The 26,036-nt window shown below is 42.7% G+C and overlaps 1 protein-coding gene across 2 annotated transcripts in view; it reads left to right on the plus strand.

Annotated features, from left to right (window-relative positions):
* pard3bb (par-3 family cell polarity regulator beta b) overlaps window positions 1-26,036 on the plus strand; it is a 520,416-nt gene that overhangs the window by 192,054 nt on the left and 302,326 nt on the right. For both annotated transcript variants that reach the window (XM_056289172.1, XM_056289173.1), the window contains exons 6-11: window positions 84-167; window positions 8,867-8,992; window positions 17,836-18,094; window positions 18,772-18,880; window positions 25,295-25,434; window positions 25,868-25,996. In XM_056289172.1, the coding sequence (XP_056145147.1) occupies window positions 84-167; window positions 8,867-8,992; window positions 17,836-18,094; window positions 18,772-18,880; window positions 25,295-25,434; window positions 25,868-25,996 (847 nt within the window). The remainder of the gene's footprint in view (window positions 1-83; window positions 168-8,866; window positions 8,993-17,835; window positions 18,095-18,771; window positions 18,881-25,294; window positions 25,435-25,867; window positions 25,997-26,036) is intronic.

The raw sequence follows: 26,036 nt of genomic DNA on the forward strand, positions 1-26,036 counted from the left end.
TCATATTGTCTGCTTTAACACATTTAACCACTTTTCAATGATAATAATATTTTGTCCAATTTCGTGTGTGTGTGGGTGTGTAGTCTGACCAGAACAGTGGAGATATCGGGAGAGAACGGCCCCCTGGGAATACACGTGGTTCCATATTGTTCCTCACTCAGTGGGCGGTAAGCACACACACACACACACACACACACACACACACACATGCACACATGCAAATGCATGCATACCGACCCACTTACCATGCACACAGACACACTCACCTGTAATAACATACACATGCACAAACGCAAACACACACACAGAAATACCTACCAACCCAGACACACAGACACAGATACACACACACACTACCCTGCAATCTCACTCACACACACTCAGAATATCCCATGCAGACACTTCTACATACATGCAGACACACAGGGAAGGGATTTCTTGACATATGACAGGATGGATTTCCACTGCTTCTCCTGACTGACCTGATCCCCATTACACACCCTCCGCTATCCATCCATCCATCCAATCCTTATTCGGTCTCCCTCCACTCTGTACATTATCCCTTTCTCCCTTCACTGCTCACCTCACACTTATGACCCTGCTTTCATGCTTTTCCAAGTACTTTCTTCAAGCACTTAAAAAAGATGCCCCATGAATCCTCATGTGTGTGCACACGTGTGTGTGTGTGTGTGTGTGTGTGTGTGTGTGTGTGTGTGTGTGTGTGTGTTTCTCATGGCCTGTCTGCCTTGTTAAGCAATTTTAAGGTGAGGAAATGGGAAAGGTTAAAGCAACATTATGCAAATTTTTCTACCTTAAAATAACAGCTTCAAAATCGTTTTGATGGCACACTGACTTGTAACAGGGACAATGGTGCCTCTTTCATTCCTACTCCGTGCCCCGAACACCTGTTTTTGCACTATGTAATTTGGTTTGAGTGGGTACGATCTCCCGCGAGTGATTTTTTTTTTTCCCCTAGTATAGTGAAATCATATCCACCCTATTCTGCTTCTGACTGGCTTACCCTGATATTCTTAGCCTCACCAATCTCACTCCTCATGCTGGAGCCGAACCAACCCAACCAACGAAGGCGACAGACAGATAGACAGACAGACAGACAGACAGACAGACAGACAGACAGACAGACAGACAGACAGACAGACAGACAGATAGATAGATAGATAGATAGATAGATAGATAGATAGATAGATAGATAGATAGATAGATAGATAGATAGATAGATAGATAGATAGATAGATTATTTCATGAATTAGTACTAGCCAATCAGAGGCAGAGTAGGGCAAGTTATGACTTCGCCATCCTAAAAAAAAAAAAATATTGCTCACAGGAGATCGTACCCACGCAACAACCCAAATAACATAGTGCAAGAAAAGGTGTTCAGGCCACGGAGTGGGAATGAAAGAGGAACCATTCTCCCTGTTACAAGTTAGTGGACCATCAAAAAGATTTTGAAGCTGTTTAAGGTTAAAAAAAAAGTTGCGTAATTAAAAGTTACATAATTGAGTGGCACGGTGGCACAGCGCGGTCGCCTCACAGCAAGAAGGTCCTGGGTTCAAGCCCCGGCGTTGTCCAACTTTAGGGGTCGTCCCGGGTCGTCCTCTGTGTGGAGTTTGCATGTTCTCGCCGTATCTGCGTGGGTTTCCTCCGGGGGCTCCGGTTTCTTCCCTCAGTCCAAAGACATGTAGGTCAGGTGAATCGGCCATACTAAATTGTCCCTAGGTGTGTGTGTGTGTGCTTGTGCGTGTGTGTGTGTGCGTGTGTGTGTGTGTGCGTGTGTGTGCGCCTTGTGATGGTCTGGCGGCCTGTCCAGGGTGTCGCCCCGCCTGCCACCCAATGACTGCTGGGATAAGCTCCAGCATCCCCCGTGACCCCGAGTAAGGATAAGTGGTTTGGAAAATAAATGAATGAAAAAAGTTGCATAGTGTTGCTTTAAGGACAGATGGTCAGGAGTTTGCTGAAGTAACTGCCTGCCCATCTATCTAACCATCTGCTTTTCTCAGTCCATCTTTCGACCTGTCTCTTACTATAGCAATTTGTCTATTCTTGCCAAGCTATCTGTCTTGCTGTCTTTCCCCCCATTGTGTTACTTTATCTGTCCACCTTCTTTTCTATAGTTTGTTTGCCCACCAGCACATTGTCTGTTGACCCGTCTCCATCACTTTTTTTTTGTCATCTTAATGTCTGACTTTCATCCTGTATATCTGCCAATATGCATGTCTTTCTGTATATCTTTGTATCTACACATTTGGAGTGACAATTGCGACCACCTGATCTATTCTGTTTTCAATATTCTGTTTTTGTAGTATTTTCTTCTCATACCATGAGCTAGACACCAGTGTGTTGTTCACGCAGACATTTAGACAGAACACGAGATTTAAAAAAACAAACAAAAAAGAAGTTTCAGGAAAAGTAAGTCAGTTACAGTTGAGTAGCAACATTGTGCAAGTATCCATCAATGTCAATAAAGTCGATGAGTAACTGTACAAGAGCTCACAAAAAAACCCAACTTGATCAACAACACCGAGACTAGATTGTTTCTTATCTTTCTGTTCCAGCAGTGAATGACTTGGACAGAGCTTTTCCGTGTGTGTGTGAGTGTTAAGGGAGGGAGTGTGTGACAGCCATGTCTAAATGAACCATATGGAGGGTCTCAATGGGCTACCCCATTACAGACATATCGGCCTCTCAAGAAACCCCCCTAGGGTCACTCCAAAAAGAATATGTGTGTGCGTGCATGAGCGTGTGTGTGTGTGTGTGTGTGTCCCTCTCTCCCTGAAGGCTTTGCACGGCCTCTCTGTCAAAGCTAGACCTCTCTATTACTGCCAGTCAAACTTAAAACACACATGCTTGTTTGCAGTGACCCCGGGGCTGTCTCTAGGAGGGCTGATGTGTCTGTTCTTCTCCACAGCTTTCCCATGGAGAGAGGAGAGAGAGAATGTTTCAGCATGTTGTAGAATATGTCAGTAAAACCACTCGGGGCTCCAGTAACCCAACAGATGCAGCCGAATGGAATGTGAAAGAGTGATTGCAATATCTGCAGGCACATCAGACCCGTTTCACATCCGTCTGTCAGGAAATGTCAAAGGGAAGCCCTTGCCAACTTGGATCGGACTTTATTTTCAGCCATCAACTGTAGATAGATATCGATAGATATAATCTTTATTGTCCCGCAGGGTATTTGTTTTCTCACAGAAACATACACATAACCACACCACAATGTATAGATATACATAGAGATACGTAAAAACATAACATTCATAAACACACAACATTCACTCACACCTACGGATAAATCTGGCTCTATGCTAGGTCAGTGAGGCAGTTTGTTTAGTGCTGCTATGGCAGAAGGGATGAAACTTCTGCCAAAGTGACTCTTCTCCATATCAGAGTCCTGTATCTATGACCTGACGGCAATAATATGAATTATGTATGGGGGGGGGTCGGTGTTATTCACTATTGTGAGTGCAAGGTGTGTGATGGCTCTCTATGGAGCACTTACTCTTATATCTTATCCACTCTTGTAGTGGCTATATCCCCTCTATGACCACTGCGGTCCTTGTACACTACATGGCCGAAAGTATGTGGATGCCTGAACATCACACCCACATGTGCTTGTTGAACACCACATTCCAAAACCATGGGCATTAATATGGAGTTGGTCCCACCTTTGCTGCTATAACAGCCTCCACTCGTCTGGAAAGGCTTTCCACTAGATTTTGGAACATGGCTGCAAGGATTTGCTCCCATTCAACCACAAGAACATTAGTTAGGTAAGGCACTGATGTTGGGGAGAAGACTTGTCTCACAGTCGGCGTTCCAATTCATCCCAAAGGTACTGGAGTGCAGGTCAGTCAAGTTCCCCCACACCAAACTCGGCAAACCATGTCTCTATGGACTTTGCTTTTTGTACGGGGGCATTGTCATGCTGAAACTGGAGAGGTCTTTCCCCAAACTGTTGCCACAAAGTTGGAAGCACACAATTCTCTAGAATACCATTGTATTCTGTAGCATTAAGATTTCTCCTCACTGGAAGAAAGGGGTCAAGCCCAAACCTGAAAAACAGCCCCAGACCAATTATTCCTCCTCCACTAAACTTTACAGTTGGCACTATGCGTTCGGGCAGGTAGCATTCTCCTGGCATCCATCAAAGCCAGATTGGTCAATTAGACTCACAGATAGTGAAATGTGATTCATCACTCCAGAGAATGAGTTTCCACTGCTCCAGAGTCCAATGGCGGTGTGCTTTACACCAATGGTCCCCAACCACTGGGCCATGGACCGGCACTGGGCCACAATGCTTTTGGTACCAGGCCGCGAGGAAACCTGAATAAGAAACCTATAACATTAAAGGCTCTTTGTGTGGTAATTACATTGAACTTGGCACGGTCTGTCTGTTTTGCACCTTTCCTCACCATTCCTTGTCATACCCACAACAGGATGAGGATACTGATGTTGAACTTGAGTAATGCAACCCACGTGAGGTCATCAGTCGGTCACCACCCACTTACCTACCCGGTGTGCATGTTGCAACTAGCGAGCTACCATGAAAACAAATGTCAAACAATCAAGTTGCATTTTTATAGCGCTTTTCTAGCTGCAACAGCCACTCAAAGCACTTTACAGTGAATTAATTAATTAATTCACACACACACACACACACACACACACACACACACACACACACTACACTACACTACACTACACTGCACTACACTATACACAAATGCTGGTTCTCTGTGATTGAAAGAAGCATGCTGCATCCTATCAGTTTCTTCGGAAGAGGTAGGGGAGATAAAAGGATAATAACACAAGAGACAACTGAGACCCAGACTGCAAAAAAAAAGAAAGTGTCCTTCAAAAGGAAACACGATGAGTCGTACCTAAAATATGGCTTTATTGTGACCAATGACTCGCATGTCATGACCATCTTGTTGCAGGGAAACAAGCCCAGGGCTCCCACTGATTCAGTGATATTGGTGAGTTGCAATGGTTTTAAAATGTTCATGCGAGGAAAATATGCACTGTATGTTTATCCAAACATCACTTAAATGTTATGATGCTATTGACTTATAAACCTAACCTATATTCCGGTCGTGATTACCCCCCCCCCAAACACACACACACACACCCCCCGCCCGCCAGCTGGTCTGCAATATTATTGTCAATATTAAACCAGCAATCCGCTGTGCAAAACAGGTCGGGGACCCATGCTTTACACCACTCAAGCCAAGCCAACACTTGGCATTGCACATGGTGATCTTCAGCTTGTATGCAGCTGCTTGGCCATGAAAACCCATTTCATGAAGCTCCTGACCAACAGTTCTTGTGCTGATGTTGCTTCCAGAGACATATTAGGACTTGGTAGTGAGTGTTGCATCCAAAGACAGACTATTTTTATGCTTCACGGCTGAGCTGTTGTTGCTCCGTGACATTTCTACGTCACAGTGACAGACATACAGTTGACCGGGGCAGCTCTAACAGGACAGAAATTTGAGGAAGTGACTTTTTGGAAAGGTGGCATCCTATGACAGTGCTCTGTTGAAAGTCACCGAGTTCTCTGAAATCTTCTCCAACCTGCGGAAAGTGAAAAACACAAAAGTGTGCACGCATGCACGTGCGCGTGCGCACACACACAACACACACACACACACACACACACACACACACACACACACACACACACACACACACACACACACACAAATAGATCCTTCCCACACTATACTAAATTGAAATAAAACAACTCTGAATAAATAGTTCACATCTTAGAGCGCATATCCATTTTGGCCCCTGAAACACTTGTAGGAGCACTCAATGACTTGTTGTATAGTGACATAATTGCATGGTAGAAGGACCAGATACGTATTTGATGCAAGATGACAGGAGACTAGATTATACATGTTACTCACATTTACAAGAGGCCCTCTGGTACTGTGGTAAATACACAGTGTATGCAGCAGTTAGGCGCTACAACAAATCACTTGACTACTGTTTTAGTAAAGCAAGTTTGCACATAGAAGAAATTTGATTTGATGGGATGCTTACATCAAAAACACAAGGGATGTCGCACAATTTTCTGAAGCAGAAAAAACTAAAGCATACTTAAAAATATCTAAAAAGGAGTGTCTTCCAAGATAAGAAAATATAAGTAGGCCAGGGGACTACAGGAATCAAGCAAATACTATCTTCTACATATTTTCCATACTGAGTGCCAAAAGCAAAAACACATGATTTCTCCAATGGGAATGTAATGTAATGATAGTGGTTATCTTTTTTTTCTGAATGGGGTGTAAAATCTTAGAATAGGTTCTGAGCCTTCAGGAGTATGAAAATAATGCCAAATACTTAAAGGGTGTAATATTTCTTAAACAGTTCTGCAGGCTTTTGGTGTTTTGCTCGCAGTTGTAAACAACACAGGGACCTGAACACTGGCAATAGGGGTTACAGTCACTTTTATAAGGATAGGAATCGGTAGGGACCTCCCAATATGATATTGTAGCGAATTCGGGGGGCAACCACAGGAGGTCTCCCGCGGTGCGGGAGATACGGGTTCGCGTCCCGGCTGCGGCAGTTCCTGTGGTTGCCCGCCGAATTCGCTACATTGGTGTCAGAAGTGGGACGCGCTTCCCGAAGGAGGGGGGAGGGGTAGTATAACGTGCATGGATAAGTAAACACATTAGCCCTTGGCTAACAGGTCGGACCCTTTAGTCGAGCGGTTAGCTATGTTTCCTGCGGTACGGGAGATACTGGTTCGCGGTTCCTGCGGTTGCCCCCCGAATTCGCTACAATATTATATAATTTCATAAGGTGCTGATTTTATATTTACAGGAAGTCCCCGGATTACGAACGAGTTCCGTTTTTGAGTCTGTTCTTAAGTCGAATTTGTATGTACATCAGAAGTTACGTACGGTTCACATCTAGCGTCAGTCAGTCAAATGTTTGTCTTAGTATATATTTTACCTAAAACATCATAAATATAATAATGCAGTGATAATAATAAATGTAACCACAGTACGGTATTTATAATTGAGAGAGAATGTGTGTATACGTATAAAAATAAAATATTAAAGAAACATTTCTTACATTTCAAACCCCCCCACCTGCCACTGTCCCGGGAGCGGGTCGCGACTGGCAGAGGCCGGCCGTTTGACGGCAGAAACAAGAGCCCGCTTGGGGCGCGCCTCCCCGCCTCACCGGGCTAAGGAGAAAAAACGATAGAGCGGTTCGCCTCTCTGAACGCTTTATTATTTCCACTTTCATTTCAATCGTGATTGTTTCCTTTTCTTTGGTGCGTCACCATCACTTGCATCAGATTTACGCTTTGAAGCCACGATTACAAGGGTAAACACACAAAAAATGTTTAAGTGAAAACACAACGCACACAACAATGTTTACGTGGTCCAACTTAAAATGGCAACGACGGCGTGGCGTTGTTCTCCCTTGGGCCGACAAACCGCCTAAAACGCACAGTGTGCAGAAAGCAGCTAGTCCGTTTGTTAGTACGAACCATTGTGTGTAACTCTTTTTTTTTTAAATTGTATTTGTTTTGAATGGTAGGCTTTATGGAGGTCAGTTTGTAAGTACGGGCGTTCTTAAGTCGGGTGTTCGTAACCCGATGACTACCTGTATTGCGGTCATTGAAGTAGTTATGATTCTGTACTATTGTAATTTGATGTTGCATTTTGGGGGCTTTTTGGTTACATTTTTAATACTGGACTATGCAAAACAGTTGATTCAATGCCTCTATATGCTAACGAAAATATCAATTCTCGAGTCATTATAGTGATATAAAAACCGTCAAGCAAAACAATAATGATTGTAACTGAATTGATTTTTTTCCTCCTCCTGTCCCTAGTCCTTCTATCGATTATTCATCTATCAACATCCCTGGCTGCTGATAATATGAATTTAAAAATAATAAGGGTGCCAGGTTTAAATGATCAGAATGAAAAGTGAAGAATGAAAGAGAAGAATAAATTAAACCACAACTGAATAATGATGGGCTTTTAAAACATTTTCCACCTCTGAGTTCCGCATCCTCCTGGGCTGTGATGTTTGGCTGTGTGCTATGCGGACTGTAGACAAGACGAGTCGATTGCGGTGTGTTTGTTTTGCTGGTGTTACCGTTACTTGCGATTTAGCTCCCCCCCACATAGACACACACACACACTTGGTTTAGTTTCCTCATGGTTGTTATCCTCACATGTGTCATACACACACCTTCAAATGCCCTGTGTCTATTTTCCTGTTAGAAGGGTTTTTTTTTCTGACTCCAAGGTTTTTTTATGTGTGGTGTTGACAGTGATCTTCAGTGATCACCTTGTCTGTTTTAGACTGAAACAGCTGCCTCTCACTGTTTCAGTCTCTATTTTTATCTATCTCTCTCGTCCTACCTACTGTTCTTATCCTCTTGCCATTTCTCTCTTTTGAATGCTTTCTCTCTCCAATCTCTTTACCAAAAGTACCATTTTTCACTCCACATCCATCCAACCTTAATTTAACCCCATCTAATTTCTATTTATATATATTTACTTATTTATTTATTCATTCATTTTTCCCCTCTACCTGCAACCTCATCTATCGGCTGGATCCTTGTGGATGGGGTAAAATTAAGGCCTGTAGTTTGCTATTGATTAATTTCACTTGTTAAAGCTGAATAAAGAAAGACATATATGAAGCAGTCGACACGAAGTGAAGGAAAAGAAATCTAATTTCATTGTCCACACCAGATAGTCATTTTGATACCATGGGGCCCATTTTGATTCAAGTGTTATAAGGATCCGGGGAAGATAACCCGGTTTTATATCAGAGCCATGATGCAACCCCATCTTGCCCCCTCTCTCTGCAGGTCCCTCGGTCTTTATATCCGCGGTGTGGAGGAGGAGAGTCGCTCCAGGAAGGAGGGATTGTTTCAGGAGGACGAGTGCATCGTCAAGATCAACAGCACGGAGCTCATGGACAAAACGTTCAGCCAGTGAGTTGGAGTGTGTGTGGTTGTGTGTGTGTGTCAGCATCCATGCGTGAGCACCATTATTAAAATCGACCCTGCATCCTCACATCATGACTCAAAGGAGATATGGGTGCAAAATGTCTGATATATTTGGGATAGCTAAAAGTGAAATACAGCTATCCCATTATCAGATATGGGGTGGAAGTTATTATACATGGTTCTTAAGTTGAACTTATGAAAAAAGTTGAAACGTTCTTCCCCTGCAACTCCCAAATGCCAACATATTGAAACAGGTGCACACACTTGCACATATTGTGGCAGGATAAGATAGAGTTGGATGTGTGGTAGTGACTTAGCCAAACTTGAAGTCTGCTTTCAAAACAACCAACCGCTATATATTTAACATTATTCCCAGAAAAAAACAAACCACAAAAAAGAAGAAAAAAAAGAAAGTTTGTTGGAATGCACCAGATGGAATCAGTTTGCCTCCCCACATTTCAGCATCCTTATCAGACCAGACAGTCCTGTATCACTCGGTCCTCAGTATCTGTGGCAGTGCATCACTTGTAAAAACCCTTTGAAGTCGAGCTTAACTTCTCTTTTCTCTCTTTACCCCCCCTGCCCCTCTTTCGTCATCCGTCTCTCCCTATCCATTGTCAGAAAGGCTTATCTTTCTGTTGCACTAACATCACAGAAAAAGGGGTACAGACAGATGTTTAGAAGGGAGCAATGGCGCATACACGTCGCTGTCTACGTTCATTTGTGTTTCTATACACTGGCAACATATGTGTGTGTGTGTGTGTGTTTGGTTATATTGATATTTTTGTCTGTTTTGTTTTTGTTTTTTTAATTAATCTTTTGGATGGAAGGTGTGTCTGTTGCAGTGATACTCAGTCACGTGCCATGGAGTTTCATTTAATTCCAACCCAGCACTACACCAGCTGATTTGTATGATTAGTTCCCCCGTCTGTTTGAAGAAGAGATAATTAGTGCAATCAGATGGTGTCATGTCGGGTTTGAAAGAAAACTTGCATATGTATGCGTCGGCATATGTATGCATGCGTCGGCATGGCTTTTTGTCATCCAGAAGCTCTGTCATAAATTTACATTTTATCTATTTTTAAGCCACAATTTTTTTTTCTTTACACTTTTAGATCCTGGTTGTTTTAACTACATATTTTAACTAGAAAAAAAAATGTGTTACTGGAAGTTTGGATGTTAAGTTATGATCTTCAGTTGGATGTCAGGTGGTTGTAGCCTACTGTTAAATGGCACCACTTACCTCCCCTGAGTGCACCAGCTGTCGTCACCTAAACCAGAGGCTGGAAGGCAGAACATCTACACTCATCAGCAGTCAAGCCACCAATGCCTCCGCTGGTGCGGAGCTTGATTCGCTGTCAGCTTTTCTTATATGCCGATGATTCAGCATTAGTGGTGTCACATAAAGACATAACTGTTGTTGAAACCATGCTCAGCTCGGAGCTGGAAAGCATCCGTTGTTGGTTGGCAGACAACAAATTGTCTTTACGTCTGGGCAAAGCTGAAGCAATTTTATTTGGCTCAAGACACAGGATCCAGAATTCTCCTGTTCTCAGCATCTCAGCTGAAGGGACCGAAACAACCGCCAAAGAGTCTGTGAATCATCTTGGCTGTTAGCTGGACAGTGTAATGTCTGGTGAGAGTCTGGCACTACACATTTTGCAAACAGTTTTATCCCGGAAATCCAGGTTTTTAGACGTATCAACCACGAAGATACTGGCAAATGCTCCGGTCCAATGCAGCTTTGATTATGCATGCACAAGCTGGTACAGAAGCATCTTTAAATATCTATGCAAGATATTACAAATGGCCCAGAACAAGCTTATCTGAGTGGTGCTGAAACTGCCCTTATGCACCCGCCTGATGGCCCAACATTTTAAAGAGCCTGGAGGGCTCACTGTAGAGGATAGAGTAGCCATGTTGAAGTTGAGTCTTGTTCACAGTGTCATTTCTGACACTGTGCCCAATTATTTTAGAGGCTGCTTCACACGAGTCAGTGGCTCAAATAATTATAGGACCGGGGCCAGTGACACCGATGTGATAACCCATAGTTTTAGGACATTGATAGGAAAAAGCACTTTTGCTTTCTCTGAAGCTGTTATTTGGAATGGTCTACTGGCGTCGATTAAAAACCACAGAATCAAAACAACAGTTCAAATTGTTAATAGAAAAATATTTTTTTGGAAAAACAGGTGCGATAATCTGCATTTATACATAGGTATTTTTTCTAATATATGCATTGTTATGGAATGCATTGTTTATGTATTGTTTTGTTCTTAAGATGACCACAGTGGAAATAGGTCTTTGACTTTACTGTGTTTTTATCCTCGATTGCTGTTTAAATGTATGTGCTCGGCTTCATCTTGTCATAAATACACAAGTAATATAAAGTGTCATTAACCTCTTTCAGGCGCTTTCAGATGCTTTCAGGTGGCGTGGTGGTGCAATGGTTAGTGTGGTCACCTCACAGCAAGGTCCTGAGTTTGAGCCCTGTGGTAGTCCAACTTTGGGGGTCGTCCCGGGTCATCCTCTGTGTGGAGTTTGCATGTTCTCCCTGTGTCTGCGTGGGTTTCCTCCGGGTGCTCTGGTTTCCTCCCACAGTCCAAAGACATGCAGGTCAGGTGAATCGGCCATACTAAATTGTCCCTAGGTGTGTGTGTGTGTGTGTGTGTGTGTGTGTGTGTGTGTGTGTGTGTGTGTGTGTGTGTGTGTGTGGCTCTGTGATGGCCTGGCGGCCTGTCCAGGGTGTCTTCCTGCCTGCCGCCCAATGACTGCTGGGATAGGCTCCAGCATCCCCATGACCCTGAGTAAGGATAAGCGATTTTGATAATCAATCAATCAATCAATCAATCAGTAACCACCTTCAAACATGCTTTCTGTAAAATGACCTGAATAATTTATCTGGCATCGGTGGTGGTTTTCCAAGATAGCATTTAGTCACATGATATGGCAGTGTCTTCTGTCTCATTCCCTGCTCATGTATTGCATCTCTAGTGTTATTTATTTATTTATGTGTGTATTCTTAGGAATTCTTGATGTTCCTTATAACTATTCCACACTGCTGACTCTTGATTTCATCCTCTGGGTGAACGGAAAGTAGCTCTTTCAATTCTAGGTCAGCCATTTTCCAGACATTTTCAGATCTGCTCTTACTTGTACTGATTCACAAATTAAATCTCACACTCTATCTGCTGTTTACAAGTCATGAATACATTCTTTATGTTTGGCTCACTCGCTCCTGTAAAAGCGATTTAAAACGCTAATCTGCCAACTTTTATTCACACTATCATCATTTGGCAATGCTTCAGTGAGTGTTAATAGGTCGTGAGTCAGCAAATCGCTGATGCAACTTTTACGGATTATCGACTCCAGTTCGCATTTACACATGAGCCCCGAAGGCTGATGAGGGACGGTTTACGGGTTAGTCGGCGTGTCTGAATGACGTCACGGAGGAGGTTTCTTAGCTTGTAAATCTTCAGGATTATAGTTTTAAGAACAAGTTTCAGAGTGATGTGAGTCATAAAGCAATTTCAAACGCACATAAAAATCAAACCGAAACCGATGGAAAGACCACGCTCAGAGTTTGGAGTGGGCCGGGTCTGGGATGGGGTTAGCGCTCCTGCAGGAAGTTCAGGGAAGGAAAGCCTTCCTGAGCAAGAAAGTCTGTAGAACTGCTTTACAAAAGAGGAGAGAGTCCGTGTGGTGTCTTCAGGTGGTCGGAAAGGGCACCCGAGAGATGAGGTGCAGCCGAGCAAAGAGCTCTGACCCCCACAGTGGGGGATAAAGGTTTTTTTTTGCCGGAGGTACAGAGGAGCTGGCAGTTTGATCCGAGGTTGTGTTTGGATGTTTGGAGAGAGATGTCACAACAGAGACGCGGCTGTGGAAAGATTACACTACATTACAATAACAATAGACACAACTGTTAAAACCAGCCGCTATAGATTACAATGACAATAGATACAAATCTACATAGGATTACCATATGTTACACTGATAACAGTCGTGGATGAAAAAAATGATTGCAGTACATTATAATGTCAATACACACTGCACAATAGCCCTTGTCCAGCTGTGAGGGTGGTAATAGGATTATACGTGAGGTGGGTTATACCCAGCTGTAGGTAAAGGGATTAGTGTTGGAGAGGCTTGCACCTATTGTTCAAAGACAGGTGTTGGGACACACAGGACCACACGCACGCACACAGGGCCGAATACAAACAAATGTTCAAATGCACTCACGCGCACAAGTTGGCAATAGCATTGGTCAGGGACGTTAGCCCCTGGGAATCCTGGCCTGGCTTTCACACATAGTCACACACAGGCACCACAGCACACACACACCATTATAGTCCCAACATGGTGGGTGTAATGCTATAACCCACTACGGTTGAATATGTCTTAGTGGCCCACTGTAAAAAAAAAAAAAGGGTAATCCCTACAAGTGCTGTGTCCAAGTTACACACACACACAAATACTCACTTCCATTGTCCCCACGTGACAGGTTTGCAGCATAATAGATACTGATACTAACACTGTAAACACAGTTCAGACAAGCTTTGCTGGAAGCAGTGTGTCTATTAAATGACCTCAGTGAACAAATACTGCTAAGAGGAATGAGATAGGGTGAGCTTGCTTACACACACACACACACACACACACACACACACACACACACAACACACAACTAAAAAAAATTCTATTCTTTATTTTTTGAGTATGTTATTCTTTAGATAATTCAATAGCAATGACACCCCTGCTCAAACTGTTGTGATTGATAAGGTAAACTAATCTTAAGTAAACCCCACGGGGACCAGTTTTAAAGTTTCTCTTTTAAGTTTAAAGTTTCTCTTTTTTCTTTCCTCTGTGGGTGGCACGGTGGCCCAGTGGTTAGTGCTGTCGCCTCACAGCAAGAGGGTCCTGGGTTCGAACCCTGGGGTTGTTCAACTTTGGGGGTCATCCCAGGTCGTCCTCTGTGTAGAGTTAGCATGTTCTCCCCGTGTCTGAGGTGGGTTTCCTCCAGATGCTCCGGTTTCCCCCACCATCAAAAAAGACATGCACATTAGGGTTAATACTCCTGCCTGTGCCCCTGAGCAAGGCAATGGGAAAAGAACGGGAGTTGGTCCCCGGGCGCTGCATGAAGGCAGTAGCCCACTGCTCCTAGCTACACAGATCACAGCTACGATGGTTAATTTGCAGTAACTGAATTTCCCCAAGGGGATTAATAAAGGAAACTTAAATTAATGGAATGGGTAGAGTCCATTGTTTTGCTCAAGGTTATTTTGGCAGGTATCTCCACCAGGTAATCTTGTCATGCTTAAATGTTGAGTTTGACACTGCTCTAATAACTAAAAAAAATAACCCTTTAAAATAGGATGTATTATAAGATTCATTAAACTAACTCAGATTGATACAGCCCCCCAGTTCACAATGAACTAATGCCTGTTCAGGAATCACATGATTATGTGATCGCTACCAGTTGTGTTTTAAAGTTGCACTTTACATTCACCTATGGCAGCAGTTACTGAAAACAAGCCACATTGACATGACGGCATATGATTTTGAGCTGTCTACTCCATTCACATCATTTGGACACATTCAGCATCATTTGGACCTCTCTTTCAGCCCCGAGCCACTGCAGGTCAGAGATCCTTTCACATTAAACTTTGTCATTAGAATATGAACATAAATGGGCGTCCGGGTGGTGTTGCGGTCTATTCCGTTGCCTACCAGCACAGGGATCACTGGTTCGAACCCCCATGTTACCTCCGGCTTGGTCGGGCGTCCCTACAGACACAATTGGCCGTGTCTGCGGGTAAGAAGCCGGATGTGGGTATGTGTCCTGGTCAATGCATTAGTGCCTCCTCTGGTCGGTTGGGGTGCCTGTTCAGGGGGGAGGGGGAACTAGGGGGAAATAATGTGATTTTCCCACACGCTACGTCCCCCTGGTGAAACTCCTCACTGTCGGGTGAAAAGAAGCGACTGGTGACTCCACATGTATCGGAGGAGGCATGTGGTAGTCTGCAGCCCTCCCCGGATCAGCAGAGGGGATGGAGCAGCGACTGGGACAGCTCAGAAGAGCGGGGTAATTGGATGGACACAAGCGGGGAGAAAAAAGGAGGGGGGAGAATATGAACACAACACCATGTTAACCACAATGCGTACTCATTTGTACATCAGTCTCAAAGACTGGTTAGAACTTTTTTTTTAACATTAAGATGGTGGGTCTTTAATGGAACAGCAAGTCAACAAAACTGATTTCTTCCACAATAATTCTTAAACATAACATACCGAATTAAAAAAAAACCAAGACCCTAACAGGAGCACATAGAGAGAAGCTGGTATGTACTTTACTTCTTACAGAACAGTTATACACAGCAAGAGCAATGAAATACAATTTTCTCTAGTGACTAGAACGATAACGTGTAGAAATGCACCACAGTGTGTTTCACTCAAGCAGCGACCTCCATGCAGCTCTTCCCATCATATTTGTGTTAAATACAGTAAAGGATTGAAATGCATATTGACCTTCACACACTCCTTTCTAAACTCAGTCTTGGGTTACGAGAATGTTCTAATCATAATGCATCTAATAATAACCACGGAGGAAAACAATAGGGGTGTAATTCAATCAAATTGAGATAAACCTAATTTCCTCTGTTGGTTATCTGAGGTGAATGATGGTGTGCACCGATCACCCCTGACACGATGGGTCCTCTAATTCACTAAACATGGGGGGGTGGTTATAATCTGATGAGCGCTAATTTCCGGCAGAATTATCTCCCCTTTACAGTCATAGATTAGAGTTGTTGTGCAGGTGCCATGATGTTACCCGCCGATTCGGTTGGGTTTCAGTGTGTATAGAATCGAGCGTCATTGATCAGCAGCTAAGTTTACACATAAAATGAATGTGACTTTGTGTGATCGTAGTGTGAACAATATTCTGAAAATAGGAAGACTATAAGTGTCTAGAAATATCGAGAGAGGAGTATCTGTGTGTTTAGGAATGTCAAGTGGGCAAAGGATTGACTTATGGAATAACTATGAATACATACCAACAAATAAAAGACTAATTGAAAATTTGCACATTTACATTGTGGGTCTATCATTCAGCATTCACATGTGGAAGGCTACTGTTAATAGTAGAGAGATAGAAGGATAACGAGTCACTGAAAAATTTTGATAGCCCTATTTTTTTTCTCCCCTTTTCTCCCCAATTGTATTTGGCCAATTAGCACCTCAGCTTTCTATTTTTTAAGTGCTTTGGGTCGGACCCTTTAGTCGACTGGTTAACGTTGTGGCCCGTGGTGCGGGAGATCCGGGTTCACGTCCCGGATGTGGCGGTTCCCGGAGCAATGTATGTGTATATGTTATATTACTGTAAATATTGTGCTGTCTGTTTTCTTTTTACAGAGAGTTCTTAAACTGTTGATTGTAAATTGTATATTGCAAATTGGAATGCACGTGTACCTGTTGTACTTTGTTGCTTGCACATTTCATTTCGGAGCTCGTACTTTTTTTTTTTTTTCATTTCACTGCACTCGGGACTTGTACATGTGTGTACGTGACAAATAAAACTCTTGAATCTTGAATTACCCGACTCTTCCGAGCTGCCCTGGTCGCTGCTCCACCCCCTCTGTCGATCCGGGGAGGGCTGCAGACTACCACCTGTCTCCTCCGATACATGTGGAGTCACCAGCCTCTTCTTTTCACCTGACAATGAAGAGTTTCACCAAGGGGACGTAGCACATGGGAGGATCGCGCTATTCCCCCCAGTCCCCCCTCACCCCCAAACATACCCACATTCAGCTTCCCACCTGCACACACAGCCAATTGTGTCTGTAGGGACGCACGACCAAACCGGAGGCAACACAGGTATTCGAACCGACGATCCCCCGTGTTGGTAGGCAACGGAATAGACCGCTACGCTACCCGGACACCCTGATAATCCTATTTTATCTTTGTATCTAATCTGTCTATATCGTCAGTCAGCAATGAGCTACTATCTGCAGGTGATAGGGTATGTGTGTGTGTGTGTGTGTGTGTGTGTGTGTGTGTGTGTGTGTGTGTGTGTGTGTGTGTGTGTGTACACTACTGAAGATTTTTATAAAGTGGATCGCAGTGGGTCTTAGGCAGATCCCCACATCATGAGAGTGCCAGTACATTTTAATCAACCTGGAAGTCCTTGGGTGAGGCTAAATTTATGCTTTTTAGGTCTCTTAATGAACAGGTTCATGAACTCCTCTTTCATATGTGTTATTAACTCCCTCTGTGTTTTCTTGTCTCCATTATAGCACTGTGGTAATCTAAGACAATTCACCATACAGACATTGTAAACCCGATAGTGTACACTAAATATATGATTTCAATTTTAATATCAGCCCTTTCTTTGTAGTCTTCAGGAAATCTTCATATGAAGTAATGAATCAGATATATACGGTTCCATCAGAAATGTAATTTTACATAAATGGGTTACATAATTTAGATAGGTATACACAGGAAATGAACACCATGATTCTGGGTAAAGTTGATTCATAAAAGAAAAAGAAAAAAAAAACCTCAAATGCTATTCATTCATAATTAGATTTCTCTAAACTCTATTTGATTATATTTTTCCATGGTGAAGTTATACATGATTTATTAATCATTTTGCTTCTTGCCAAGAATGGCAACCCTACTAAGATTAAGATTGATGACATTTGGTTGAATAATTTAATATGACATATGGTGTACTTCCTTCCTACTTAAACTGAAGTTTCTAGACTTTTATTTCTTTTGTGCTCCGTTAACCCTTTCTTTCTCTTTCTCGTGTCACCCCTCCTCCCTCCCAGAGCCCAGGAAGTGTTCCGTCAGGCAATGCGCTCCCCGGTCGTCCGCCTGGAAGTTATTCCCTCTACCAACAGGGATCGCTATGAGAAGAGCCTTATTGGTCAGCTGTTTAATAACAATCCTGGCCTCGACAGCAGCCCTCGAATTGCCAAGACCAAAGATCCTCCTCCTCCTATCAAAGCCAAGCCTGCCTTTAAGCCTTCAGAGAATCCTGCCGTGCAATTGACTGAAGACGCCACCTGTCTGGAGGCTGCTGTCAGCGTAAGTTGTCATCCTGTAACACGGCCTTTGACTTTAAGGGCTACCTGAACTTTGGGAGTTTTACACAGTTAGATCATTTTCTTCAGTCAATACAGCTATTACACATATTATTGAGTATGCTCTAAAATAGTGCATACTCAACGCACTATATCTAATGCACTAAAATATACCTTGAGTATATTTTAATGCATTAGAATGGCAGTAAGCATTTTAACCTTTACACTTGGAGATTAATGGATCATCTTATACATACAGAGTGTGCCACGAGTGCATTTAAGTAAGATAAAGGGCTATCAAATTAGAAAGTTGGGGAATTGATAGGGAGAGATAAAGAGTTGGGAAGACACAGTAGAAAATATTTCAGTGGGATTCCATCCCTGCCAGGTTGGTAATAAGTGCGACCCCAGAGGTGAGAGACATAATTTGATCTCTGTGCACACCCAGTAATTGTTGATCCATGAGAATGAACAATGGCTATCACTTATATGTAGAATCTATACCGGTACTTTATAAATCTTGGGTCAAGACTCACAATGTTTCCAAACCCTTTTTTTGTGTTCCTGGATAAGACAAAGTTACAAATAATCACCCCAGTTTCAAAAGTCTTGAAAAGCCACTTTTCTGGATTTGAGCTTGCTTGTTGTTGTAAAACTAACCCGCTTTACATCTAAACCTAGCCCGCCAAAGTGAGGAGTGAGAGCCCTCTGTTGAAGAAAAGTCCTGCCCTCTCCAACCTGGTGGCCAATAAGAAAGGGGGGCGAAGACTGAGGATCGACCTAAAAAAGGGTGAGAAACAACATGGCTATAGAGGAGAGAGTCCTACTCGTACATGGTTAGGTAGATGGTTTATATCCTTTTAGGAGATGTGGGAGACTTGGAATTAAGCTACAGCCCCATTCCATTACAGCCATGTTAACATCTGGATAGAAGTTGGATGTCCCTTTGCCCCTGTGACCATTTTGTGGTGACCAGTCTTTCCCCAGAAACCATTTAACTTGTGTCAACAGGGGGATGTAAATATCAGAAAGTACCGACAATAGACAACACCCTCTTTCCTTAGACCCTTTATTTAAATGAGGAAAAATGCCCCAGGGAAAACAAAAACAAACGTGAAACCTCAGGAAGCGCGTCAGAGAGGGGATCCCTCTTCCAACACGGATGAGTGCAGGAGCAGTTGAGTGGGCAAGCTAGACAATGTGATAACAGATTCAGAAGTAAGACCATCAATGAAAATGTTTTAAAGGGAAACAATCACCATTTTCAACATTATCTCTCGCTCTCTCGCTCTCTGAATATAGTCTACACACCCCTGTTAAAATGGCAGGTTTTTTTCATGTAGAAAAGTGAAACCAAGGTAAATTATGTCAGAACCTTTTCCACTTTCTTTTTTGAAATGACAACCTATAAAAATAAAGTGAAAAACAATTGAAACATTTTAGGGATAAAAAAAAGATACAAAACTTACAATAACCTGGCTGCATAAGTGTGCACATCCCTAAACTAATACTTTGTTGAAGCACCTTTTGATATTTTTTTTTTTACAGCATTCAGTCTTTTTGGATAAGAGTCTATCAGCTTGGCACATCGTACCTTCACAGTACTTTCCCACTCTTCCTTGCAAACACACACTCTACATCTGTGAAATTGCAAGGGCATCTCCTGTGCACAGCCCTCTTCAGGTCACCCCACAGATTTTCAATTGGATTAGGGTCTGGGCTTTGGCTGGGCCTTTCCAAAAACGTTAATCTTCTTTTGGTGAAGCCATTTATTTATTTATTTTTAACTGTATTTATCGGTTTTAAATATAGTACAAAATTGTGCACAAATATATTGCATCAACAGCGTTATTTCAGACAGCAGACAAAAAAAAAATACCGTTTCAGGAGTTATTACAGATCCTAATAATCTCAATTGTCACAGTAAAAATAAACTCAATAAAGAACAGACATTGGACAATCGGGGGAATAAATAAATAAACAAATAGATAAAATAAACCAATAAATAATAAAACGCCCATCGAAATGATAAGTCCAGGTTTAATGGAGCTCGTACAGTCCAATAGGAGATGGACTGAATCTAGACCCTTATGCTATGGTAGGGAGCTCAGTAAGATAAAAATGGCTGCCATAAGCTATAGAACCTCTCAGTTGAGCCTCTAAGAGTATACTTTATTTTTCTAGGTGGAGAAACTGCATAAGAGCTCCAATCCACTGAATATATGTTCGCGGCCATTCTTGCTTCCTTCTCAACAGAATTAGGAGTCGAGCTACGAGAGAAGCAAAAGCTACTGAATTAGCTTGTTGTTTTGGATAAAGATAGGTCCTTTTGGACAATATCAAACATTGCTATTAGTGGGGACAGTTCAAATGTTACTCCAAATACGTCTGTAAATGTCTCAAAAACAGAGGTCCAGTAAAGGGATATTCTTGGGACAAGTCCAGAAAGTGTGAGTAAGAGAGCCACTATGTGATTTACATCTGTTAGAGTTCAGATCTAAATCAGGGTAAATCTTAGAAAGTTTTTCATTTGAAAAGTGAAGGCAAAGTACCACTTTAAACTGTATGAGCCCATGTTGAGAGCAAATAGAGGAAGTATGGACTCTTTCTAGAATAGACTTCCAGTCATTGTCTGACAATTCAACTTCTAAGTCATTTTCCCTATAGACCCCTTATCACGTGACATAAAAGCTGCACTGTAAACAAGATGCGCGTGCAGAGCATGGCAAAGCATGGCTGAGAAACAACGTGCGTACCTATGAAACTCACAGATGAAAGCGTATAAAACTTAATATTATACAGATAAGGGTTAGACATTTGAGAAAATGGAAATCTCAGAATATGTTGAAGGTCTCAGCAAGGAAGACAGAAAGCATTACAAGTCCAAACTTACGCTAAGCACTGGAGAAAAATGTCCCGATCCCTTTATGATTGCTGAAGGTGTGGACAAGCGATATCACGAAGTTGCCAAACGTCGGCTGGAGGGATGTGAACGTAGTAACGTTTACAAACACACGACTCGTGGCCCCTTTTTGCCTCACAATCTGCACACACACATTTGGCGCATGTAAATAACAGAACACGTCTGTGAGACTTAATCATATCAAGGGAAAGACAATTAATGGCCGAGAGTATGTCATATATTCTAGATGTAACAGCTTTACTCTGGGGTTTTATTTCTAGAATATCGTCTAGAATGAGTTCCTGTGGCAGTTGTGGAAATTGGGATGTTTTATCATGTATAAAGTCACAGATTTGTAGATTTTGGAGGAAAAAAAATTGATGTTGGAAGATGGTGTTTTTGGGATATCTTGATTAAAGGAGGCATAAACGTCGTCAACATACAAGTCTTTAATTGATTATAGCCCTGTCTTCCCCATAATTCAAATGTAGAATCAGTCAAAGATGGTGGGAACAATTGGAGCAAGTTTCGACATTGATTGCAGACCATACAAGCCATTCCTTTTTTGATTTGATGTGTGCTTTGGGTCATTGTCGTGCTGAAAGGTGAAATTAATCTTCAGCTTTCTAGCAGATACCTGAAGATTTTGTGCCAAAATTGACTGGTATTTGGAGCTTTTCATGATTCCCTCCAGCTTGGCTAAAGGCCCAGCTCTGGCTGAAGAAAAGCAGCCTCAAAAGCATGATGCTGCCACTGCCATGTTTGACCGTGGGTATGGTTTTCTTCTGGTGATGTGCAGTGTTGTGTTTGGGCCAAACATACCTTTTGATATCATGGTCAAAAAGTTCCGCCTTGGTCTCATCAGACCACAAAACATTTTTCCACTTGGTTTTGGGAGACTGGATGTATCTTTTTGCAACTTTAGCCGGGCTTGGATGGGGGTATTTTTCTGTGTGAAAAGGCTTCCATCTTGCCACCCTACCCCATAGCCCAGACATGAAGAATACTGGAGATTGTTGTCACATGTAGAGATCAACCGGTTCTTAGCAGAAATTCCTGCGGCTCCTTTATTGTTGCCATAGGCCTCTCGGCAGTCTCCCTGACCAGTTTTCTCCTCATCAATTTTGGAGGGATGTCCTGTTCTTAGTAATGTCACTGTTGTGCCATACTTCCTCCACTTGTTGATGATTGTCTTCACTGTGTTACATGGTATATCTATTGAAATTCTTTCGTACCCCTCTCCTGATTGACACTTTTCAACAATGAGATCCAAGTCATTCTTTGGAAGCTCTTTGTGAACCATGGCTTTTGCAGCTGGATACAACCAAGAAGATGTCAGGAAATTCCTTAATTAAAATCCTTCACACTTCATTTGGGGTTAATTGAAGTCACTTTAATTGATGGCAGGTGTATGTTAACGACTTTTCAACATGAGTTTGAATGTGATTGGTTAATTCTGAACACAGCCACATCCCCGATTAAGAAAGGGTGTGCACACTTATGAGACCAGGTAAGGTTTGTATTTTTTTTTCCAAAAAGTTTCTGATTGTTCACTTTAATTTTATAGTTTGAAATTTAAAAAAAAAAGTGGAAAAAGTTCTGACATGATTTATCTTGGTTTGTTTTGTTACATCACAAAAACCTGCCGTTTTAACAGGGATGTGTAGACTTTTTATATCCACTGTGTGTGTGTGTGTGTGTGTGTGTGTGTTTTTGGTAGGGATGACACTTCCAATGACAGCTATAATATTGAGCAGTCTTCTGTTCTTCTTTGTCTCATGATAGAGACGTCATTGGCAGGCAGTCCGTGAATGTGAAGAAATTACTTCCTGGTTTACTGATGGGCTGCACTGCATAAGAAAATGTGAATGCCAACACTGCATACAGCTGTATAGTGTAGTACTGATGTTCACAGCCCACCGACCGACAAACCAGTGAGAAAGTTTTCACCTTTTGGGATTTTCTGGCTTTGACCTAATTTTTCAGTGATGTTTCAGAGACGCACAGAAGACTGCTCTGTATTATCGCTGCTAACATACTCCCTACAACATAAAGAGTGAGAGAGTGTATAACATTATGATTATTTATCTTTAATAACTATACACAGGACCAAACACCAGTCAGTCAAAATATTACAACTACTGACAGATAAGTGAATAACATTATCTCGTTACAATGGCACCTGTCAAGGGGTGGGATATATTCGGCAGCAAGTGAACAGTCAGTTCTTGAAGTTGATGTGTTGGAAGCAGGAAAAAATGACAAGTGGAAGGATCTGAGTGACTTTGACTAGGGCCAAATTGTGATGGCTAGATGACTGGGTCTTGCTTTGTGTCCAACCCGAGCGGTCCCTCTAATATACTCGTTCCTAATGCTGTCCTTCTTCGTCACTCCCAGTGAAAATCTTAGCATCTTCAACTCTGCCACCTCTGCCTCCTGTCTTTTCATCATTGCCACTGTCTCCAATCCCACAAAAGAGTTACTGTCACTCAAATTGCTGAAACAGTTCATGCTGGCTATGATAGACAGGGTACATAAGTGTCAGAACTGGACCATGGGCAGTGGAAGAAGGTGGCCTGGTCTGATGAATCACATTTTCTTTTACATCATGTGGACAGCCAGGTGTGTTCGTTGTTGTTTACCTGGGGAAGAGCTGTTACCAGGATGCATTACTGGATGAAGGCAAGCTGGCGGAGGCACTGTGATGGTCTGAGCAATGTCCTGCTGGGAAACCTTGGGTCCTGGCATTCATGTGGATGTTACTTTGACACGTACCACCTACCTAAACATCGTTGCAGACCAGGTACACCCCTTCATGGCAACGGTATTCCCTGGTGGCGGTGGCCTCTTTCAGCAGGATAACGTGCCCTGCCACACTGCAGGAATGGTTTGAGGAACATGACAAAGAGTTGCCTTGGCCTCCAAATTCCCCAGATCTCAATCCAATTGAGCATCTGTGGGAAGTGCTGGAAAAACAAGTCTGGTCCATGGATGCCCCATCTTGCCTCTTAAAGGACTTAAAGGTTCTGTGGCTAATGTCAAGGTGCCAGATACCAGAGGACACCTTCAGAGGTCTTGTGGAGTCCATGCCTTGACGGGTCAGAGCTGTTTTTGGCAGCACAAGGGGTCCCAACACAATATTAGGCAGGTGGTTTTAATGTTTTGGCTGATTGGTGTATATGCAGAGGGTTTGTATTCATCAAGAGTAAAAGTGCTGTCGGATTACTGTTCAGGGCCCGTGACTACAAGAACTCAACAAGGAGTTATAAGTGGGTGCCATCGTTTAAGGTTAGCACTGTGACTGGGAGTGCAAGAACTCAACTAGTAATCAGTAGGTTTCAATCGTCCCATTTTTCTGACACGCCTCCCGTCTTCTCTCCACTTTTCCCCTCTCTCATTCACTCTGTTCATTTTCTAAATCTATCTCATTGACCCTCCTCATCCCACTATTTCTCCTGCTTGTCAGCCAGCCTTGCACTCATTTTGTTATAGCTTTCCCTCTGTTCTCTCTTCCTCTTCCCCCTTTCCTGCTGCTGCTGTCTCTCCATCTTTCTGATCCCACCATCTTCAGGCTCTATTAAGTCTTTATTGATCTGCTCATTTCTGCTTATATGAATTCATACAGAACCAAACTGCTGACGTGGCTCTGCTAAAGAGATCAGGCAAAATGAGAGCTATAAAACACGCCACCAGTGTGTGTGTGTGTGTGTGTGTGTGTGTGTGTGTGTGTGTGTGTGTGTGTGTGTGAGAGAGAGAGAGAGAGAGAGACAGAGAGAGAGAGAGGGAGAGAGAGAGAGATAAACTGTGTGTGACTGTGTCTGGGTATATTCCCTGTTTTGCAGTGTTTTAATCCTCATCAAATCACTTTCCAGAACATTCACTCTTCTGTTCCTCACCATCACACTTACACACACACACACACACACACACACGCAGATACACACACACACACACACACACACACGCAGAGAGAGAGACACACACACACACACAAACACACACACACACACAGAGTCAGTAGCTGTGTCACCAATACGGAAGTTCCCAGAAGTAGCGAAAGGCACAGAAACAAGTGTGTTTTAAAGTAATATTCAAGTATCCGCGTGTGGGTGCGTGCACGTGTATGTGTGTGTGTGTGTGTGTCTCTGCATGTGTGTGTGTGGGTGTGGGTGTGTGTGTGTGTGGTGACTATGGGCAGGCTAATGTGAATGTTTAAGGGGCTACTAATGCACTACTTCATCTTACTTTTTTCATGTATCTGTGTGTGTGTGTGTGTGTGTGTGTGTGTGTGTGTGTGTTTAGGTTCAGAGGGTCTTGGATTTACTGTCGTAACCAGAGATTCTTCGGTCCATGGTCCTGGTCCAATACTGGTAAAAAACATTTTGCCGCGAGGAGCTGCCATCAAAGATGGCCGTCTCCAGTCTGGTGACCGAATATTAGAGGTACAAGACTGTTCATTTTTCCTTTAAATAATTTAAAAGGTATTTCTATATTGTTTACCCTCACAGATGGTTCTGTTTTAATTGATTGTTTTTTAGCAGTCCTGTTAAAAAAGAAATGTTTGTAATTTTGCTTTTTAACACATAAAACAAAGTTTGTCTACACTAATGCAGTACAGTGTGCTGTAGATGTGAACAAGTGAAAACCAAAATAATGTTAAAAAATGCATAGGATAAAAACAGCGAATAGTTTATTATTGTCTAAAAGGTGAGTGTACAGGGGCAGTGCTGGTGCAGCATAGAGACCTGGTTTAGGTGGTGTGATAAAGACAAGAGGGGACAAAGGGGGGGGGGGAGAAACTGAGACTTGAGGACCAGACTGTATATACAATGCTAATGAAACATACACTTTGTTTGTGTCTGTGTGTATGTATAGGTGAACGGTGTGGACATCACAGGCGTGGGCCAGGAGGAGCTGGTGTGTATGCTGCGCAGTACGCGGCAGGGAGAGAGTGTGTGTCTTGTTGTTCTACGGCAGGAGGACATGTTCATGCCCCGAGAAATGGTAAGTAGTTGGACCGTGCTAGTATCTGAGCAAATGAAGA

This window comes from Lampris incognitus, chromosome 11, assembly GCF_029633865.1.
Source record: "Lampris incognitus isolate fLamInc1 chromosome 11, fLamInc1.hap2, whole genome shotgun sequence".
Taxonomy (NCBI): domain Eukaryota; kingdom Metazoa; phylum Chordata; class Actinopteri; order Lampriformes; family Lampridae; genus Lampris; species Lampris incognitus.